Genomic DNA, 19,396 nt, shown 5'->3' on the forward strand with positions numbered 1-19,396 from the left:
TCAAGTTCCCACAATGACTTTTAGTTTTTTAAAATAGTGCTCTTCATCCTGGTCAGTTTGGTGTCCATTTCCCCTCGTGGAAATCAGGGATGCATCGTTTCTTATTAAAAACTCACTTTACGCAAAATTGGACTAGTTGTTGCCCCTCGAACCTCCTGCTGCTGCTCCTGCCGCCTGCCGCAAAAATAGAATGGAAGCAATGAAGACGAGGCGGATTATGTGCCCAAGTGTAACTAAAGAGAATAAGGGCGAAAATCAACGAATCATTAATCAATCCTTTCATGATGTGACGCGGTGCGTGTCCTTTTATGTGTCAAAAAAAAAAGAAAAAACAACGAGTGAGAGAAAGAAAGAAAATTACAAACAAAAAAAAAAGAGTGGGGGGAACCGAAAACAGGCAGAGAAAGCGAAAGAGACGGGACTAAAAAGAAAGAAAAAGAAAAGTATCTTTTTGCATGGAGTTGAGTGACAGCAAGGCACGCAGCGACGTCCAAGTGGATGAACAGGATATCCAGGATCAGGGTTGGGAACGGGAGAAAGAAAAAGGAAAGTAACAAGAAAATGGCGACAATGTTTGCCCAAAACGGCAAGTCCCGGCGATGGATTTGGGCTTATTTACATTTTGAGGTCGCGTTGATTAGCTGAGTGCGGGTGTTCTCAGCCAAAAATTCCACCCAACCTAGCGATAAGAAATGAAATTAAAATGATAAAAGGGAAAAGGGAAGAATTTCTCATTCAGAAGTTGAATGGATTTCATTTCCCACTAATATAACTAATGGTTTTTGGAATGACGGTTTTTGGGTAAAAATATCTTAAAGACTTTTTCTTGCTAAGATCTACAAAATATTTCCTATAAAAGCTTAATATTGTGCCCCAATACCTTCTAAATAAAATTATAAATTGCTTTACAAGACTTCTCCACAAACTTTAAATACAAGAAGCGCAACGGAAACCTTTAAACCAAGCTTCACCTGTCTGTCATGCTGGGGCCTTGTCTTTTGGGGAGTCTCTCGGGCTGAAGGGGCGTATGAGTGATGGCTGGAAAAGCATGCGTCTCCAGTTACCAGACAGATAAAAGATATGCCAACTATGCCTGGCATCTGCTTAGATGCAGTCTAAGCCAGCAGATGCATCATGGAGATGGGAACGCCAGCCGAAACGGAACCTTATCTCTTCGGTGCGGGGAAAGTCTTTCTCTCACGTGGCCCCGATGTACGTACACATCACGTTGCCCAGAGGGCAAAGATGCGGATACAGAAAAGTGACAGTTTGCCAGGAGCTGTAGAAAAAGTAGAGAAAAAAAAGAAAGAGCAGACGACGGACATGCAGGCGGTCCCGGTTTCAGGAGATTCAGATTCCTGTTCGGAGGAAGGGAGGGCGACATCAGCATCAGACCTACACCAATGCGTGAATATGGAGCACATCATTAATTATGCCCATGGGCCTGAGTTTGCCGCTGAGCCGATTTATCTGACATTTTTTGGTATTGAAAACTTGGTTCTCCGTGCTGGACGCTGCTCTTCCTGTGGATTTCTTTCCAACAAAAAGAAAAGAATTTCACTCGCTTGGGTTTCTCTTGCCGGTTGAGATCATTTGTTTCCCAGGCGACACATGCCCGGTCCGCTGGACAAGCACTTACAAAAGTTACTCCTCCTTTCCGTTTCGTCTCTAATGAAAAAATAGAGAAGCGTTTGCCAAGGGAGATCAATTGGATTTGCTTCTAAGACTTTATTAGGACACCAAAGAGATTTTTTTTAGCTAAATTGAGCTGTTTCTGATGGTCTACTTTTGTAGCGTTTGCTTTCTAATCATCCATCAAACTATTGGGTGGAAGTAATACGACAATCGTAGTATTACAAATGGGGCTCTAAATAAACAAAATTTAATAAATAACTAAAGTGAAAGGGAGTCTACAATGTCTGTCCATTCGATTGAGCTTCTAGAAGAACACATTTCTAAACTCTTACATAAACAATCCTACCAAAAGGGTATCGAAATCATGGAAAAAATGCAAGTTGCGTGACTCGAAAAAAAGGCGATTTGAAAAGCGCAACTGAGCATCAGACAATTAGGCTTTGTTCATTAATTAAGACTCGGGGAGATTGCAATTGTGAGCTGTGGCTGCGACTCTATAATCTGCACATTACAGCCAAGTACTTATCGTTATGACGAGCCAAGTGAGTTGCTCAACGGCGACTCGAAATGATAATTACGAGTGTTTGAACTCAGTGTCTGAACTTGATCAGATTTTTTGGAGAGGAATGACTGACGGAGCCGAGAGCCAAAGTCGTGAACATATGCAGTCAATTAAATAAACATTTTTTAAGCCGGCCACTGCACAAAAGCTGTTAACAAAGCCATTTGGCCATTTCAGAAAATGAAAACGTTCTCAAAAGGTGTTCGTAGATGGATGGTTGAGGAGGAAAAGGGGGGACTGTATCCAGAATGGTTGGCAACTGCGACTGAGAGTGTCTCTCTAGGTCCAGAAAAGTGGTAATTGATGATCTTGGCCAGGACGGGCAGGCCAGGCCCAGGCCAAGCGAGTGCAGTTGTTGTTTTCGACCAGCATGGAGCCCACATGCATTTTCAGTCGCCCTCTCTTTCTGGGTGTATGCCCGTCCCACTCCAACTGGATTTCACGCATGGAACTCGGTCGGCGTCCCGTCTGGTTTTCCAAACACTCAAAAAAAATACTAGTGGGTTTTCAAGAGTAATTTTATTTGAGTATTTCAAAGATACGTCGAGTAGTAATCGAGCCTTACCTAGACCATAAGCTAGAACGAAACTTAACTGAATTATTTTTCAAGTGTATCTTCGATTTTTGGAGAGTCCCAGGTTCCAATCCCTCCCGGGCCATATACATAGTAAATTCGAATTGAATTTTGGCGGCGCGTTCATTAATCATTATTTCAATCATGAAACAAATGTGCTCGCTTGGTGCTGATGGTTGTTGTTGTTGTATTGCCTGTTGTTTTGTATCTTATGAAATTTTGTTGGTGTTCTGCCAGCCCCGCATCCCCATACCCATGCCCTAAGATGGCCATCTTCGATGCGCTTCAAAGATTGATAATCTCTGGGATATCTTTAAATTTAATTAGTCACATTCATAACAGACCGCCAGCAAGCGAGCCATACCAAATTACATGTTACAACAAACTGAGCCTCGCTTTTAGCCATGTTTATGCTCCTCCCCCTTTTTTTTACCCCGGACTCTACTGCTCCCGATCTATGGGGAGATGTGTGTGAGAAACTGAATTCTCCACTGTGCATTCGGCACTCGGATGCCAGTGTTTTCTTTTACGGCAGCCGTTCGATATTCCTCTGGCCCTTTAATGAAAAATCGCCGTTGTTACTAATTATGATTGACACAGACGTAATTGGAAATTTGAGCAAAGCTCTCGGGCCCTACTGATTCCATTTTAGCCACTTCTGGCCGCCGCAGCGGCACTCTTCAAAAAGTTTCACTAAATTAAAGGTTTTTGGCTTCAACTATCCGAAAAGAAAAACTTTCTTTGATGGATAAGCGCAAGTTTCGAGGGGATATCCCAGGTTTTTGGTGTGAAAAATATTTACAGAAAGTTTAGTGTCTTCTAAGGCAAAGGTATTTGGGTCAATCAAAGTCAAGTTGTAAGATAAGCTTACACTTTATGAATTGTTCTTAGATTTCTTCTCCAACCTCACATTAAAACTATTAACGAAGCTTAAATTCTATTCATTGTTGGGCAATTTCCAAGTCATTTTATCTAAAAACATTGCAATTAAAAATTTTCAATTATTTTTCCCTGATGAGTCTCTATTCTAAAGAAATTTTATCCCAATCATTCACAAAATTATGGATAATTACTGGCGGAGCTTATGAATCTCTCATTTGTAGGCAATAATTATCCTTTTATTGCTGCTAATTTGATGACTTAATTTGACATCGGGAATGACAAAATTCCAATGATATGTGAATATTTTAATGGCCCTCGAAATGATTGGGTTCTATTGGGTATATTTTTCAGAAGAATCCGAGGGCTTCTCACTTTCTTAGGAGACGAGAAACTGCACGATCAGAGGGGCATGCTTTGACTAACAAAACAAAACAAAAGTTAAACAGCTTGGATCATTAAGCATAATTTGGAGAAGATTTCTTAAGTTTTAGAGCTAATGCGAGGCAATTACGGTTTCATCTTTTCAGCCAATTGGCGGCAAAAGGCGATCGGTGGTTCGCTTTTAGCCCGAAGCCCCCGAGTGGTCCACATGCAGCTGAAATCGACGAGATGTGTCTTAAGTCCCCGGGTCCGAGGCTCCATTATGGGTTTGTGCAGCGACCGGACGGCAAAATGAAATCAATCAGAGATAATCTGTCATGGTAATGGGTGCCTGTCCAGTTCCAGTTCCAGTCTCCGTATTCCGTGGGTACCCCCAAAGCGATCGGCTTCGACTCATTTAAGTGATTCGTGTAATTATTTTAAACAGCCACAGTGTAAATTTCGTTAAACATTCATCTCCGCTGTGGACATGGGCCCATCTAGGCCCGATTTGGGCATAATATGACAGGTAAACAGTTGGGGCCGTTGATAAATGGCCAGAAACGCTTTGGACCACATTTAATTGTTTCAGGTCCACCATCTCCGAATGTCTCTTGGGACGTGAGAAGGTACATAAATGCAAAACTTTCGATTGGTATTGTAAATCTGACTTTAATGACTGTAAGAGTCTGATTGGGCTTTAATTTCTGAGATGCATACACTCGAGAGCCGTTCATCCAGCCAGTCAATCATTAATCACTCAATCAATCATTTGGCAAGCGATTCCTGGCCTGGCCGCCTTCATTGTCCTGTTGTTTTCGCTGGAAGCCTCCTCCTCCTCCGGCGAAGACTCCTCCAGTTTTTCCCCGAAGGTCTCTAGCTAATCAACATCCCATTCCCCCGGAGTTCTTCTGGTTAGGCTGAGTCTACAACGACTTGTCAACATGTCGTTAACACAATTTCCATACCAGATTGATTGGAATGCCAGTCGCTAACCGAAAGCTGTGAGTGAATTGCGGAGGGGGTGATAAAATGTGGGTGGAATTTCTCAGCTCTGATTATATTTAAGGAGGAAAATTGAACAGGAATTTTTGCATCAATAAGCCAGCTAAGGGCTTCTAAATTTTAGATCCAAGTCTCTGGAACAAAGACCCTCAAGTAACAACAAACTTTAAACAATATTTAAAGCATCTGGGTAGTCTGAACATATTTTTCAATCTTATTATACCCTTGCAGAGGGTATTATAATTTTGGTCAAAAGTGTGCAACGCAGTGAAGGAGACATCTCCGACCCTATAAAGTATATATATTCTTGATCAGGATCACCTCCTGAGTTGATATGAGCATGTCCGTCTGTCCGTCTGTCCGTCTGTCTGTCTGTTTCTACGCGAACTAGTCTCTCAGTTTTAAAGCTATCGACTTGAAACTTTGCACACACCCTTCTTTCCTTTGCACGCAGTATATAAGTCGGAACGGCCCGGATCGGCCGACTATATCCTATAGCTGCCATATAACTGATTGATCGGAAATGGTATAACTTCGGTGTTTTTAGAGTTAGAGAGTTCAAATTTTACACGAGCGCTATTTTTGGCAAAATAATACGACATGCCAAATTTCGTAAGGATCGGCCGACTATATCTTAGAGCTGTCATATAACTGAACGATCGGAACTGACCCAACTTTCGTGTTTTTAAAGATAGAAAGCTGGAACTTGGTACAGATTATATTCTTGGTCAGTTAATCCGATCTACCAAATTTCATAACGATCGGCCGACTATATCTTATAGCTGCCATATAACTGAACGATCGGAAATGGTTTTTGGTAGAAATATCAACTTTCGTATTTTTGAAGATAGAAGTTTGGGACTTTTTTTAGATTTTGTATTGTAAAAAATTGGATTATATATTCCTATTCCCATAAGGATCGGCCAACTATATCCGATGTTTGCGATATATATCCGGTTTTAACTGCAAGGGTATATAAACTTCGGCTCCGCCCGAAGTTAGCTTTTCTTTCTTGTTATTAGCTTGTTCTTAATTGCTAGCATTAGTCCACTAATCAATGGACTGGATCCCACCCATTCCGGATAATACTTTTCGATCGGCTTGGGCTTGCTTAATTTTATATCAGAAACTTTTGATGGCTGGCTTAAAGAAGCATAGCGAAAACAAAGAACATCCCACACACAGACGGGCTGGTGGTGTGTGCTTTCGCATTGGTGGTCGTGGTGGTTGGGGATGGGGATGGGTATGTGGATGTGGATGCGACATCATTAATCACATTTCTGTGTTGTGCCTCGTGCAGCAAGTGAACTTCCTTCTGCCGCCGCCTGACAGTCGCAACTGATTGCTGGATCTGAATTGGGATTTTGGACTCAAATGCTCCGCACAAAGAGCAAGCTCAAGCAACACACAATCCCACCTATCCTTATTCCCGGGCCATTCCTTCCTCCCTGCTGACGCAAAGCTCTCAGCGAGACCTCGTTTCCCCCCAAAATGGGATGTCTTCTCCAATATCCTCCAAGTCCCCCGCCAACCACCTTTTCCATCCACCTAAGGAGCTGTGTCAGAGCCGGAGAAATTCAATGTAGCAGCCACTAATGCGACTGAGTGCAAATACTCCTTGAGTGGAGCTCTCGCCGAGGGAAGCTGTAAGCTGTATAGTAAGCGCTTTAAGTACAATTTTTTGGTTGCCTGATTCAAGCCAAGTCATCGAATAGGGAAAGTAAAACATACTTACCTGAAGAATTACCTAACAGAATTAGGAGTGATAAAGAGTTTTGGTAACCTTACATTGCATGAGGTAGGGATAAGTCGCATTTTATAGGATAAGTTACTTAAAACTTATATAGGAAAATATCCTTAAAGAAGCTACATTAATACTCAATATTTGTAAGATCCTTAATACCTTGTAGGTATTTATATAATATCTTATAGGGACTAATTAAATAATTTAATTGTTTGTAATTGTTAAGCCGGCATTGTTTAGACATCAATATGCTTTAATGAAACCGAAATACTATTTGTTAACAAGCTAGTTCCATTAGTTATCTTTCGTGTCAATTAAGTCAAACTCTTTAACATGAAATGAACCCCTAAACCAACATTCACACCTATCCAATTCAACCGAATGAGCCGCAAACTAAATTTAAGTTTTATTCACTTAACGAAGCTAATGACGTTTTGATGGTGACCATCAAAATCGAATCAGTTGGAAGTCGATTAATTAGTGAGCTCGCCTCCTGTGTCCCTTTCCCCGAAAATATATGAAACTGATGTCGGAGGCGGCTCAGCACGTGGACCCAATTGAGAACGGGTTGAGATACATATATGTATGTTTGTTAGGTGGGTGGCATCTAAGGGGGTTCAATTATTCGGCAATTAGGCCGAGTCACAGCCAGCCACACATGCCAGAAGTCTGACTCTACGTTGGTTCTACCTTTTCTATTTAAAAACATTCGAAAGGGGAAGAGTTATGGCGAGCGAGTCTAAATATTTACAAAAAACAATATTAAAGCGTTAAATGCCCGACCTTCTGGCGTGCATTATACAACAATCATTCTATCGATTTTCCATGTTTTGGTCGCTTCATTTGAATATCTGCCCGTCATCGCCAGTCATCACAACAACAACATCAAAGGCAAAATCACGGTAGTAATGATAACAACAATAACAGCCTCCCCCCCCCAGCGAGACCACAACAATAATCACATAAGAGAACATTATGCCAAAGTGATATTCGTTCGTTGTTCAATTGAAATTATTGCAAGTCAGCCCCTCAACTCGGTAGCCGATTTTCAGACGTGGAAATCGTCATTTAATATCGTATCATATGGTGGCTCCGGCGATCGATACTGATTTTGGCCCATGGGCTGGTGCATCTGGCCAGTGGAACCGCGTTCTCAACAAAAGATTCGAAAATAAATGGTCTAGTCCATATCCACACTTTTGGCCAGTCCGGGATCGATGAAAGCCAGTGAAAATGGGCGGTGCTTGGCCCCAGACGACTTTTTCGTAGCGTTTTTACTTTTCGAGCGTGCGCCATGGCGGTAGAATGCCACCAACACACACTCAGCCCCCATTTGTATCTGTGAGTGGTGAACAATCGTTGCCTTGAAAAGGGGCACAGTGTCTTACAGTGGTGTCGGAAGCTTCACATTCCTCAGAACTTATCCGAATTATTGGGAAAACATGGGATTTTCAATGAAAATTTTTCATCAAATTTGTTTTTTTTTTTATTGGTAGTAAGAAAGCATGTAATTTAAACATTAAAATGATATTTTAATATAGTAATTTATTTACTCTTTTTTACAACTTAAAAAAATAATAGTCACAGACAGCAAAAAAAAGCAATAATCTGCTTATATAATCTTGAATTTGTTTAGATTTTTAAAAACTTGTACAATGTTTTATATATTCAATAAGTATCTTTTTAAAGTATTCCCAATATTTTGAGCCTTGCCTGTTACCCGAGAACCCCGACATTGAATGGGTGTGTCCAACAGTCCTGCCATCTCGCTTTTCCGTCTGCTGCCATCTCTGTTTCGCTGCCATAAAAAAGAGCGGTGGTGGAAAATGGCGTGCGAGGAGTGAAGAAGAAGACCGAGCCATGGCTGCTGCCCCGCACAGTTCCCTTCCGTTTCGTTTTCCGTTTCATTCCAACTGCTCCGCGTGTGTGGGCCGTCCTTCGGAGGTTTCTCTTGCTGTTGTTGTTGTTGCTGTGTGTTGTGGCAGTGAAAACCCGTAGAGCGGGTTTCGATGGCGATGCGACGGCAATGGCGGTGGGTGAGTGTAAGCGAGACCGAGCACCGTTGAGAGGCAGAGGCAGAGAACGGCGGTACGCGAAACAGGTTCGCTCGCACGGAGAGCTCGCGTGCTGGACCATAACAAAAGAACGGCTCGAATGGAACGGTTCGTGTTCGCAGCGCACTCGTGACTCAGACGCGTCCGACTTTTCTCGCAGTGTGTGTGTTTTTCCCCACAATTTTCAATTCCCTAAAATCAAAATAAAGGGTTTTCAAATCGAAAATACAAGCCCCAACGGCAAAGATCCAAAAGTTGGGGTTCAAAAAAGTGCCAAAACAAAAGTGCAAAATCTAAATACAATAAGTATCTTAAGGATATAAGGAGGAAGTCCTTAAAAATAAATAAGCCAAGTCCAAAACACCAAAAATTGTTCACGAAACCAATAGTTACTGTACCAAGAGCCAAACCTACAGAATATGTGCGAATCGAGTGAAAGTGCCCAAGAAGAGTTGTGAAAATAAAAAAATAAAAAAAAACAACAAAGTCCTATTGGTGCAGCAAGATCGCCGAGACCTCCAGCCATGAGCTCCTTCCTCATGGGCTACCCCCACGCCCCGCATCACGTCCAGAGCCCCATGTCCATGGGCAATGGCCTGGATCCGAAGTTTCCGCCGGTGGCTGACGACTACCACCACTACAATGGCCACTACTCGATGACCGCGTCCACCGGCCACATGAGCGGTGCCGTCGGCAGCGGAGCGGTCACAGGTGGCGGTGCGGTTGGTGGCGGCGGGGCAGCCGGCATGTCGGGACATCCGCATGCCATGCATCCGGCGGATATGGTCAGCGACTACATGGCTCACCACCACAATCCGCACGGCCACTCCCATTCTCATGCCCACTCGCTGCCGCATCACCACAGCAATAGCGCTCTTTCCGGGCACCACCAGCCATCCGCCGGAGGTTACACTTCCAACTACGCAGCCGCCACTCCGCCCTCGCATCCGCACTCCCACACGCATCCACACGGCCACCCGCACCAGAGCCTTGGCTACTATGTCCACCATGCCCCCGAGTTCATATCCGCCGGTGCGGTGCATTCCGATCCCTCGAACGGTTACGGTCCGGCCGTAAACGTCCCGAACAGCAGTAGTGGTAGTGGTGGCGGTGGCGGTGCGATAGGTGGCTCGGGAAATGGCTACTATGGCAGCTATGGTGGTGGCTACGGAGCGGCGAACGGCAGCGTGGGCAGCACTCACTCCCAAGGACACTCGCCCCACTCCCAGATGATGGACCTGCCCCTGCAATGCTCCTCCACGGAACCGCCCACGAACACGGCTCTGGGGCTGCAAGAATTAGGTGGGTTAATGGTCTTAATAGGTATTAGAGTATTTTAGAATAGGGTATAGTTTCCTTTACTTATAGCAACATAAAATTTATTAAAAATATCCTTTTATTATTCCCTATATTCGCGGTTATCCGCCATATCGAAAGATAGTCCTAACTTATAGTAAAGTTGTAAGTTGTAAGTCATAACTTGTAAGTTATGAAATTGTCTTAGTCCCAGATTACAAGTCTCAAAATATATAAGATTGTATGTTTTTAGACTTAAATCAATACATATAATTGTTGGTGAAATAATTTCCATACATTCGTTAGTTTATTTATCAACTTAAACAACATGGTACAGAGGTTATAAGTTTCGATATCAAAGATACATATTTTAAAGTTAATAAATATGAAAATAATATCCTTCAATAGAAATAGAGCTTCCCAAGTCAAGTACCAAAGCTTTATTCCATTTTTTCAATAAATATCTATAATACGTATAATAATCATAATAACAACCTTAAAAATGTGTTAATTCCTTAATAAAAAATTATATTTTAAATTGATTTAAAAACAGGCTTAAAACTGGAGAAACGCATTGAAGAAGCTGTACCTGCCGGCCAACAACTGCAAGAGCTGGGAATGCGATTGCGCTGTGATGATATGGGATCCGAAAATGTAAATACCGCCAAACAGACAAACATATTCCTGAAAAAGTGCTTAATCAAGGTTTTGATTGAATTGTTTAGGACGACATGTCGGAGGAGGATCGCCTCATGTTGGATCGATCCCCAGACGAGCTGGGCTCCAACGACAACGACGATGATCTCGGGGACTCAGACAGCGACGACGATCTGATGGCGGAGACGACTGACGGCGAACGAATCATCTACCCTTGGATGAAGAAGATCCATGTGGCGGGAGTGGGTAAGTTGAAAGTTTCCGCCCATTTCCCTTAAGTTTAGCCCCCCATTGGAGGTCCCATTTTTCGGGTTATGCTAATTAAATTACTTAGCTGCCAACACCCACTTGATCCACTGACAGGCCCCTGTAATGTTGGGTCTTTTGGCGAAAACGCCAAATGGAAATAAACAAAATTAAAGCTAAAGACACCAGCCGACCGAGTTACAGAAAAAAAAAAGAAAACTGCGACTCGAAAGCTCATTAATCAAAATCAAGAGTGCCACGCCCTGTGTCGAGGGGCGAACTGTGCTCACCAAATGACAAGTTCCTGTACGTAGTGCTCCTATATGCAAAGTACAATGCACATATCGTTGAGTGTATGTAGTGGCTCCTCTGCACTTCCAATCAGCACTCCCAGTAGCTCCTTGTAATAAGGCCTCTTCAGTGGTTCTTTCAACACTCGAAGCGACTTAAAGTCGGCTGTTGAGCGGCATGGTGCCAATTGACATGTCATAAAGTGCACCCAAGGAATGCAGATTTTACACCATTCCCATAAAAATTAAAGCACAAAAACAAACTACATTTTAATGGTTTGATGGTTATAATTATAAAATTTAAGTTCTTTAACTTGATGGTGGAAAAACACTGTCGATTTTCTCATAGCCTCATTAAAATGAATAAAACAATTTACCGTCCCACTGATTGAGGGCTCCAGCCCACTAGATTCAGACTCAGATTCAGATTCAGTCCATTACCACATTGAGCAGAACTTTTATGATCGTTATGAATGCACCATTGAGTGTGTTCGTGTGCTGCGAACAGGTTTCCACTCGATCCATTCACCAGATCCGGAGTAGGACTGAATGGGCCCCACCAACTTCGCTGAAGTTGACACTGCGATGTGGTGCCTGGTAGAGATAATTACCCTTAATTGTCGGCGAGGCCCAAAACAGGGAACTCATTCAGCCATGAGTCGAGTGTGTTACCAACTGGCGTTTGGCGATTGTCGTCGCTTATTGTTTTAATAATGCAAAATGGGCATTATGGATGCCTTGCGGCGTCTAGTAGGTGACGAATGCATTTACTAGCCGATCTGCAGGTGGCAAGGGAAATGGCTGATAGATTGCTTTTTAATTAGCACAGCGTCGTAGTACTCCAGTTTGGGCATAACCTTGACCCAAATGGGTAATTATAATGTTTCGCTTAACGCCACTCGGACTCGTTCATTGTCAAATGCCGCCTCGGTTCATCAGTTCCCATTTCCCACTCCAGATTTCAGAGGCACTGGGGACTTGACTCCAAACACTGAAAAAAACTAGAGTTCGTTATGAATATTCTGGTTTATGTTTGAAAAGGTTTCTTGACAGAATATCTTTAGAATTGGGACTAGTTGGTTTTTATTTTAAATAAATAATATTGTATTAGATTGTAGTTATCTATAAAATTTTATTTCATGTGTCTTCCAAAAACCAAAATTATGGAAAATCCAAAATCGAAGTAGTCCGGTCTGTCCCACAGACGGACAAACGATCGCTCAGGGGCATGTTTGACACAGTCGCAAGGTATGAGACTCTGTCTCCGACTCCGATACCAATCCCCCTCCCATCTGAGACTCAAAACTCCGACTGAGTGACGGATGGTCCGTGTCATTTGATGTTAATGTTGTGACATTTATCATGAGCGCACGACCAGGAGAACAAGACGAACTTGATTATCGCCAGTGCATCATCTCAGCCTCATTCTCGTTATGCCCCAAAACCTGTCCCCCTTCTCCTGCCGTCGCCGGTGTCATGTTGTTCCCTTACAAATGACTTACACTCGCTTAGCACTTGGCCCGAAACTAAGGCCCGAACTATGCCACGGATGTGGCGTGTGGTCTCTTGCCCAATTTATTTTGTTTTTCTTTATTTTGGCCTAAGGCGAGCCTAAAACTTGTTCAAAAGCTGGGCCTAGGTGTGAAACGAATTTGGAGAGTAATTTTGTGGATTATTTAATAGTTGCCATTAACGTGTTGAAAGGTAATGAAAACTTAATGAAATCGGAATCAATTCATAAGAGAGATGGGCTGGAAAGAATAGAACCCTAGCAAATGCAAAGGTTAGAGAAGAGATACTTATATTCTTGAAAGAATACGATGTCTACTGTTGCAACTATTTAACAAAATCAAGTTTCAAAAACATCTTGGCTGGCAAAATATTGATTTCATGCACGACAAACGGCCCAAGATGAGGCGGCTAAAACCCGTACAAGCTCTGTGTTTGTGTAAGGAGAATCACACCGATATACATATAGTATGGTCGATGCCGCTTTCAATGAACAGTGAAACGTGAACAGCCTTGTAACTGAATTTCAATGGCAAGTCCACGATTAAGTTTCCACCATGAAGCGGAGGCTGAGGCGGAGGCCTGAGAGTCTGAGACTCCGAGAGTCACAGTTACCCGATGACTTGCGGAAAAGCCTCCTCGGCGGGCGAAAAAAAAAAAAAGTGCAAGCCACAGATACAGATATGCGAGGTTCAGGCCGAGACGCAGATGCTGTAGCTGGAAACTCAGCTGGATTTGCGCCTTGTGCAAAACTGCAAAGCGGATAATCGGGCAAGAGGGTGACCGGGTGGCCGGTGGAGCAGTCACCGGCGGCCCAGGGCATGACAATGATGAAAATGACGCAGTAAAAATTAAGAAGTTCGCCTTTATGACAGATGGGGCACGAACAGCTGAGTCTCAGCTGGATTCTTCACAAAGCATAATTAGCGATCCCGGCCAGTGGCGGGTGAGTGGCGGCTCTTTCTCCTTCACTCCCCCTCTGTTTCACTCTGTTTTGGTTCGGCAATTTACGCCAATAAAGTTCTCCGGACTCTGGAGCTGTGCAAATTATTGAAATTGGCTTTAATTAGCGGAGCTTTTATTGCTGCTGCCACACTCTGTCCATTGTCCAACTGGCTACATGAAAACTACGAATACTGGCGCGTTCTTTTGTCGAAAGCAACGAATCTTCAAGGTCGCTCTGGTCAGACTCCATTGTGTGGCGGGCTTAGAGTCGTGATCTTCTTAGCTGGTTTTGTCTATCTTCTGGTGTTCTGCAGTTTGGTGTCGGTTTCGCTTGATTTTCGGCTCCATTCGTTGGCAGAACAAAACGATTCCGTCTTGGGACAAGTGCTAAGTTTTCGGCTTAGTTGAATAACATGGTTGATGGCCATTCGATTGGCTACTTGGCTGAGACCGTGGATCGAAAGTGAAACGAATGGTGTTTGCAGACGTCATGGGAGTGAGTAATAGATACATTTTAGGGGGAAAACTAAAGCTGCCCCAAGGAGTATCTTATATTCCCTTCTAAACCTCCTCCATGCTTCTCAAATTAACATATTTTTTTCATTTAGTTATGCATTTGGCTTTAAGCCCAAAGTATTTGCGCTTAAATTAACAAAATTCAAGAGTTGGAGAACAATTCTCCCACAGCGCGCCAACCAGTTCAAGTGCTGCGGGTACTTTACTTTTGGATACACGATTCTAGCATATAAGTATTCGTACATATGTACTTTATATATACAGGGGTTTGGGTGTTCTGCCCGTACATATGTAAGTAGCATGAGATCATGTTTATTTTTATTATTTGCCTGCCACAAATTGCAAGTCACTTGACAAGCTGCTGATGCAGCTCCCGCTGTTGTTGAAATGTTGACTTGCCTTTTTTCTTCATCGTGCTTTTGTTGTTGTTGTTGTTGCCATGAGCTCACACACTTTACTAACAGAATATACAACACAACACAAAATAAAAAACACAATACCAACCACAACGAAAATATCGAGCTCCGCGTAAAGTTTTAAACTTAGAACCCAGCTGGATAACACGGCGTATGCGCAATCTCCGCTCGGGCATTCATTAGTGCAGACCGAAAATTAATTTCTTGCCATTTGTTAGTTATTTGAGGTGGCTGCATTCGCAAATGCGATTTCCTCTAATAAGTGAACAGGTTTCTTTTTATTTTTTGTGCCTTTTGCTATAAAAGGTTGTGATGAATGTTTCTTTAAATGAATTATGACAGCCGTTAAATATTTGTCGTTGATTTCTTTCTATTTTCATTACAATTTGTTTTTTATGTCTGGCAGTTGTGTTTTGGGGCTGGCACGAGTCAAATTTCTTTTCGACGGTTAACCAGACATAGCTACATAGGTACCCCCACTCGTCCGGCGATTAATCATTTGGATTCAAGCCGCTTCTCGCTTCCATCGCTCCATCGAGAAATGCAAAATGAATGAAGGTGGATGGATAATCGAAGCCCGGAAGTTGTCTGGTGGCCACCGCACCTCGAAATCGGGTTGGCTTAAGCCCACAAATGAGGCCGCCAGACAATAAGGGATTATGAAATAATGCCTGACATAGTTTTATCGCCTCCCCAGCTCATTCCAGCTCGCGGTGTGCCTGATGGAAACTGTAGAGTCACAAATGCATGATAAATCATATAAAATTTTCGGATGGGACAAACATGCCGACAGCCAACAACAGTTTCCAGCATGAGTCGGGGTCTGGGAGGGAACTCATACAATTCCCTCGGGGGCGCCATTCAAGCTAGTCCAGCTCTTTAGCACTTTTCCAGCAAGGAACCCCCTTCCAAAAGCAGATCCCCCCAGCCATGGCTTGCGCAATCTTGATTTCCTTGGCCTTGTATGATTTGGCATTTTCATAAATTGGCTGCCATTCTTGGCAGTTTTAAATGCAATTGGCACTCTTTTTGGTTTTCCTCCTTTCGGCTCTGGCCGTGACTTGGCGTTTTCCTTTGGCCTGGCCTGAACTTCGCCTTCGCCTTGGCTGGGTTCTTCCTCTCAATTTTTTTTTTTGGGCCTGGCAGTTTCGTTGAAATGTTGAAATGAAATGATACGCACTTATTAAAAACGAATTAACGCAGCATGCCGCCAACGCCATCGCCATCGCCGACGCAGCAGCTGACATTGCTATATTGGTGTTGTTTTCCTTATCTTTCTTGTATTTTTTTTTTATAATTTTTATTTTGCTCCTTTGGGGTCTTTGTAATTGATATTGCAGTTGGTGTGTTTCGTTTTGATTGCTGTTCCTTTTGGGGTTCTGTTTTTTAATTTCCTGCCATGTTGTGTTTTGTGTTTTCGCTTTCAAGTCGAAATAAATAATTGATGGATTAGTCTTACTGATAATTATTTAAAAGAAATTATATCAGATGGTATAGGATTTTTAGAATATATATTAAATACAAGTACCATCATAGCTTGTAAGTTAGCCATCACTAAACTTTAAACATTAACTCTGCAGGCTACATTTGATTGGAAAACCTCTGGGATGACATTCCCAATAGTATAATGAAACTTTCAAATGATATTCCTCCTCCCTTTCAAGAGTCCTTCCTGTAAGGTTTCTGTAAACCTTGAACATGGCTTGACCTCTTCCCCCCCCACAGAAATAAAAACATGTCAGCAGCTCTTAAGCGCATCTGCTCCCTTCTGTTCTTTAGAATGAGGTGACCCATGTTAGTCCATTTTTTCCGATGGACCACCCAACAACCCACTATCCACCATAGGCCCCGCCCATGTTTGGGGGCCTGTCAACGGTCGGCTGGACACTGTATCATTAATCTAAGTTTCGGACCGGGTCGGTCCGTGCTGGGATTGAAATATTTCTATCAAATCGAAAGCTGTCTGTCACAGAGCAATGAAATTTTTATAAATGCACAACTCCAGGGCGGTGTAATTCTGATGGAAACATCAGCGGAGATGGCGTCAAATTGAAATTGATGGAGCGCATATACATTTGATGTCCATCTCCGACTTGGTGGGGGCAGACGGATCCGTCCGACGGCATCCGGGCGGCAGGTGCGAGGCATTTATCTGGCGGCGATAAAAATTAAAAGAAAATCGAGTAAGAAACTGGAAGGGGGGAAAGCGGAAGGATGCAACCCTCGGATGGGTTTCAGTTTTTCGGTAAGGAAGTCAGTTTTCAAAACTAAATGCGGCCGCGTAATTTTTCGGGAGGCCCAAGGACATGCCCGACGTCCTGGCAGTTGCGCGCTATTTGATTTTGATTAATTATCCGCGAGCCCAACTGTCAGGAGTCTTTCATGTGCCCGCTGGCCAACCCTTGGACCTCCTCCCCCCATTCCAAACTCTACGCCCACCCCTCCCGTCTGACCGGTTTCAAGGTGAAAGCGGGAGTAACTCGGGAGCGGGCTGTTTAAGGGTTGTCAACTTATCTGGGAGATTTATTGAGAACTTGGGCGATTATGAAACGCAATTTGAAGTGTATTAATTGTGGTGCCCCCACTCTCACCTCTCCGTATTGTTTCTTGTCGATCATTAATTATGCAAATCCTTGGAACTCCACGTAAAAAAAATGTCGAACAATATTTTTGCTAAAATATTCAAGTTTCAATTATTAATTTGAAAACTTTTATTTTCTGTGCAGCAAACGGGTCTTATCAACCTGGAATGGAACCGAAACGCCAACGCACCGCCTACACACGCCACCAGATCCTGGAGCTGGAGAAGGAGTTCCACTACAACCGCTACCTGACGCGTCGGAGGCGCATCGAGATCGCCCATACGCTGGTGCTGTCGGAGCGGCAGATCAAGATCTGGTTCCAGAACCGTCGCATGAAGTGGAAGAAGGACAACAAGCTGCCGAACACCAAGAACGTTCGCAAGAAGACGGTGGATGCCAACGGCAACCCAACACCAGTAGCCAAGAAGGCCACCAAGCGGGCCGCATCCAAGAAGCAATCGCAACAACAACAACAACAACAACAACAACAGCAACAGCCGCAGCAGCAGCAACAGACTCCGGTGATGAATGAGGTGAGTGGAGCGTGTTGAAAGTCAACAGGAAGAGGCACTTAAAGTGGAGCTCCGCCTTAATATTTATTTTTGCATTTGGCAGTTGTGCGTTCTGCCATTGGCATTCTTGGGTGTCTAAGTGGGGAAGATTAAAGGGAACCTATCATTTAAAAGCATTCATAAAAAACTAGTATAATATTAATATTTTTAATATATTATTTGCAGTGCATCCGCTCGGATAGCTTGGAGAGCATTGGCGATGTCAGCTCGTCGCTGGGAAATCCTCCTTACATACCGGCGGCCCCTGAAACGGGTAACGCCTATGCGGGATCTCAGCAACATCTTAGCAATAACAATAACAACAACGGCGGCAATAATAATAATAACAACAACAATAACCTCAACAACAACAATCAAATGGGTCACACGAACCTCCATGGCCACCACCAGCAACAATCCGATCTCATGACCAATCTGCAATTACACATCAAACAGGACTACGACCTGACGGCCCTGTAGGATCCTGCCGGAGAAGCCGGAGAATCCTTAAGAGATCTTCAGAATTGTAAATTGAAAACCATGCTTTCTTTGTAGATTTTTTTTTTCGTTACCAATCCCCCGCCTTGTACTTGGACAAGGTTAAGGACAAATCGGAGTATACAGTGAATGTAGTTAGTTAGTCTAGTTAAGGATCGACCATTAGTTAAAGGAACCCTCATGGCATAGTGCTGTAATGCCCCTCACCAATATTACAGGGGCATTATAAAAGCTATATGTATATGAGTTGTACTTAAGCTCCGTAAGATTCAGGTATAAGAGTTTTGTAAAAATCCTATAAAAAGATTCGTCATAGCTATTAAGTGGCATACATACATACCGTTTCTATATGTAGTATAGAAGTGCTTATTTGTATAACTAACTTTAAAAAATGAATATTATTACTGAGTGTAGTTGGCATTTGTTGTGCGTCCTTAGGTGTATGTAAGTTCGTACGTATATTTTATGAATAAAACAAAAATAAGACATGCGTATTTAAAAATAGAGAGAATACTATGTACATGGAAACCAAAATAAACTGAATTTGAATGAAATTATTGTGTTTTTTGGTTTGAATCTTTATTTTGTGGGGAAATAAAAGACCTTATTCAACTTCAGATAGTTTTCCAAGCTTGCCTGATTCATAAATACCCGCCTACACGAGACACCAACCAGAAGATCCGCTGATTCATCATCGGTCATTGTCAACTAATTAGGACAAATTTAAACATCATTGCCCAAACGCTGCTGGGTAGCCACATTCTGAATCGATTGGATCCCAGTATCCCCTCAGCTCCTTTTCGCGATAAAGAATTCAACAGGCCTTTGTTGGCAATCAGGCCGGATGGGGCCGGAGAGAGTGAAGTTGGCCAAATGCTAACAAGAGTTCTTAATTAAAAATCGATTCGCCAATGATTGATCACAGCCCATTGGCACCTGTTGGCTTCTGGAAATATGTTCAACATCAAGAAATCATCTCCCTGGCCTGCGGATCCTCCCGATTGCTTCGATGGGGAGTAGTGTGTGCGATAAACTGGTCTTAGCTCACTTCGCTCGAATCCGATCGGGTCCTAT

General features: G+C 43.1%; 1 protein-coding gene and 1 long non-coding RNA gene across 2 annotated transcripts; both read left to right on the plus strand.

Moving 5' to 3' along the window:
- The first annotated feature begins 4,091 nt into the window (after nucleotides 1-4,091).
- Nucleotides 4,092-4,865, plus strand: LOC138926757 (uncharacterized). Its single transcript, XR_011443384.1, has 3 exons — nucleotides 4,092-4,397; nucleotides 4,462-4,542; nucleotides 4,606-4,865. It is a non-coding gene; the product is annotated as an uncharacterized lncRNA (long non-coding RNA).
- Nucleotides 4,866-9,052: 4,187 nt separating this feature from the next.
- On the plus strand, nucleotides 9,053-18,844 carry Dfd (homeotic protein deformed). Its single transcript, XM_017248381.3, has 5 exons — nucleotides 9,053-10,118; nucleotides 10,666-10,766; nucleotides 10,838-11,015; nucleotides 17,418-17,806; nucleotides 18,011-18,844. The coding sequence occupies exons 1-5, from the start codon at nucleotides 9,341-9,343 to the stop codon at nucleotides 18,302-18,304; spliced, it is 1,740 nt and encodes a 579-aa protein (XP_017103870.2). The 5' UTR covers nucleotides 9,053-9,340; the 3' UTR covers nucleotides 18,305-18,844.
- The last annotated feature ends 552 nt before the right edge of the window (nucleotides 18,845-19,396 follow it).

The sequence above is a fragment of the Drosophila bipectinata genome, chromosome 3R (genome assembly GCF_030179905.1).
Source record: "Drosophila bipectinata strain 14024-0381.07 chromosome 3R, DbipHiC1v2, whole genome shotgun sequence".
In the NCBI taxonomy this organism is placed as follows: domain Eukaryota; kingdom Metazoa; phylum Arthropoda; class Insecta; order Diptera; family Drosophilidae; genus Drosophila; species Drosophila bipectinata.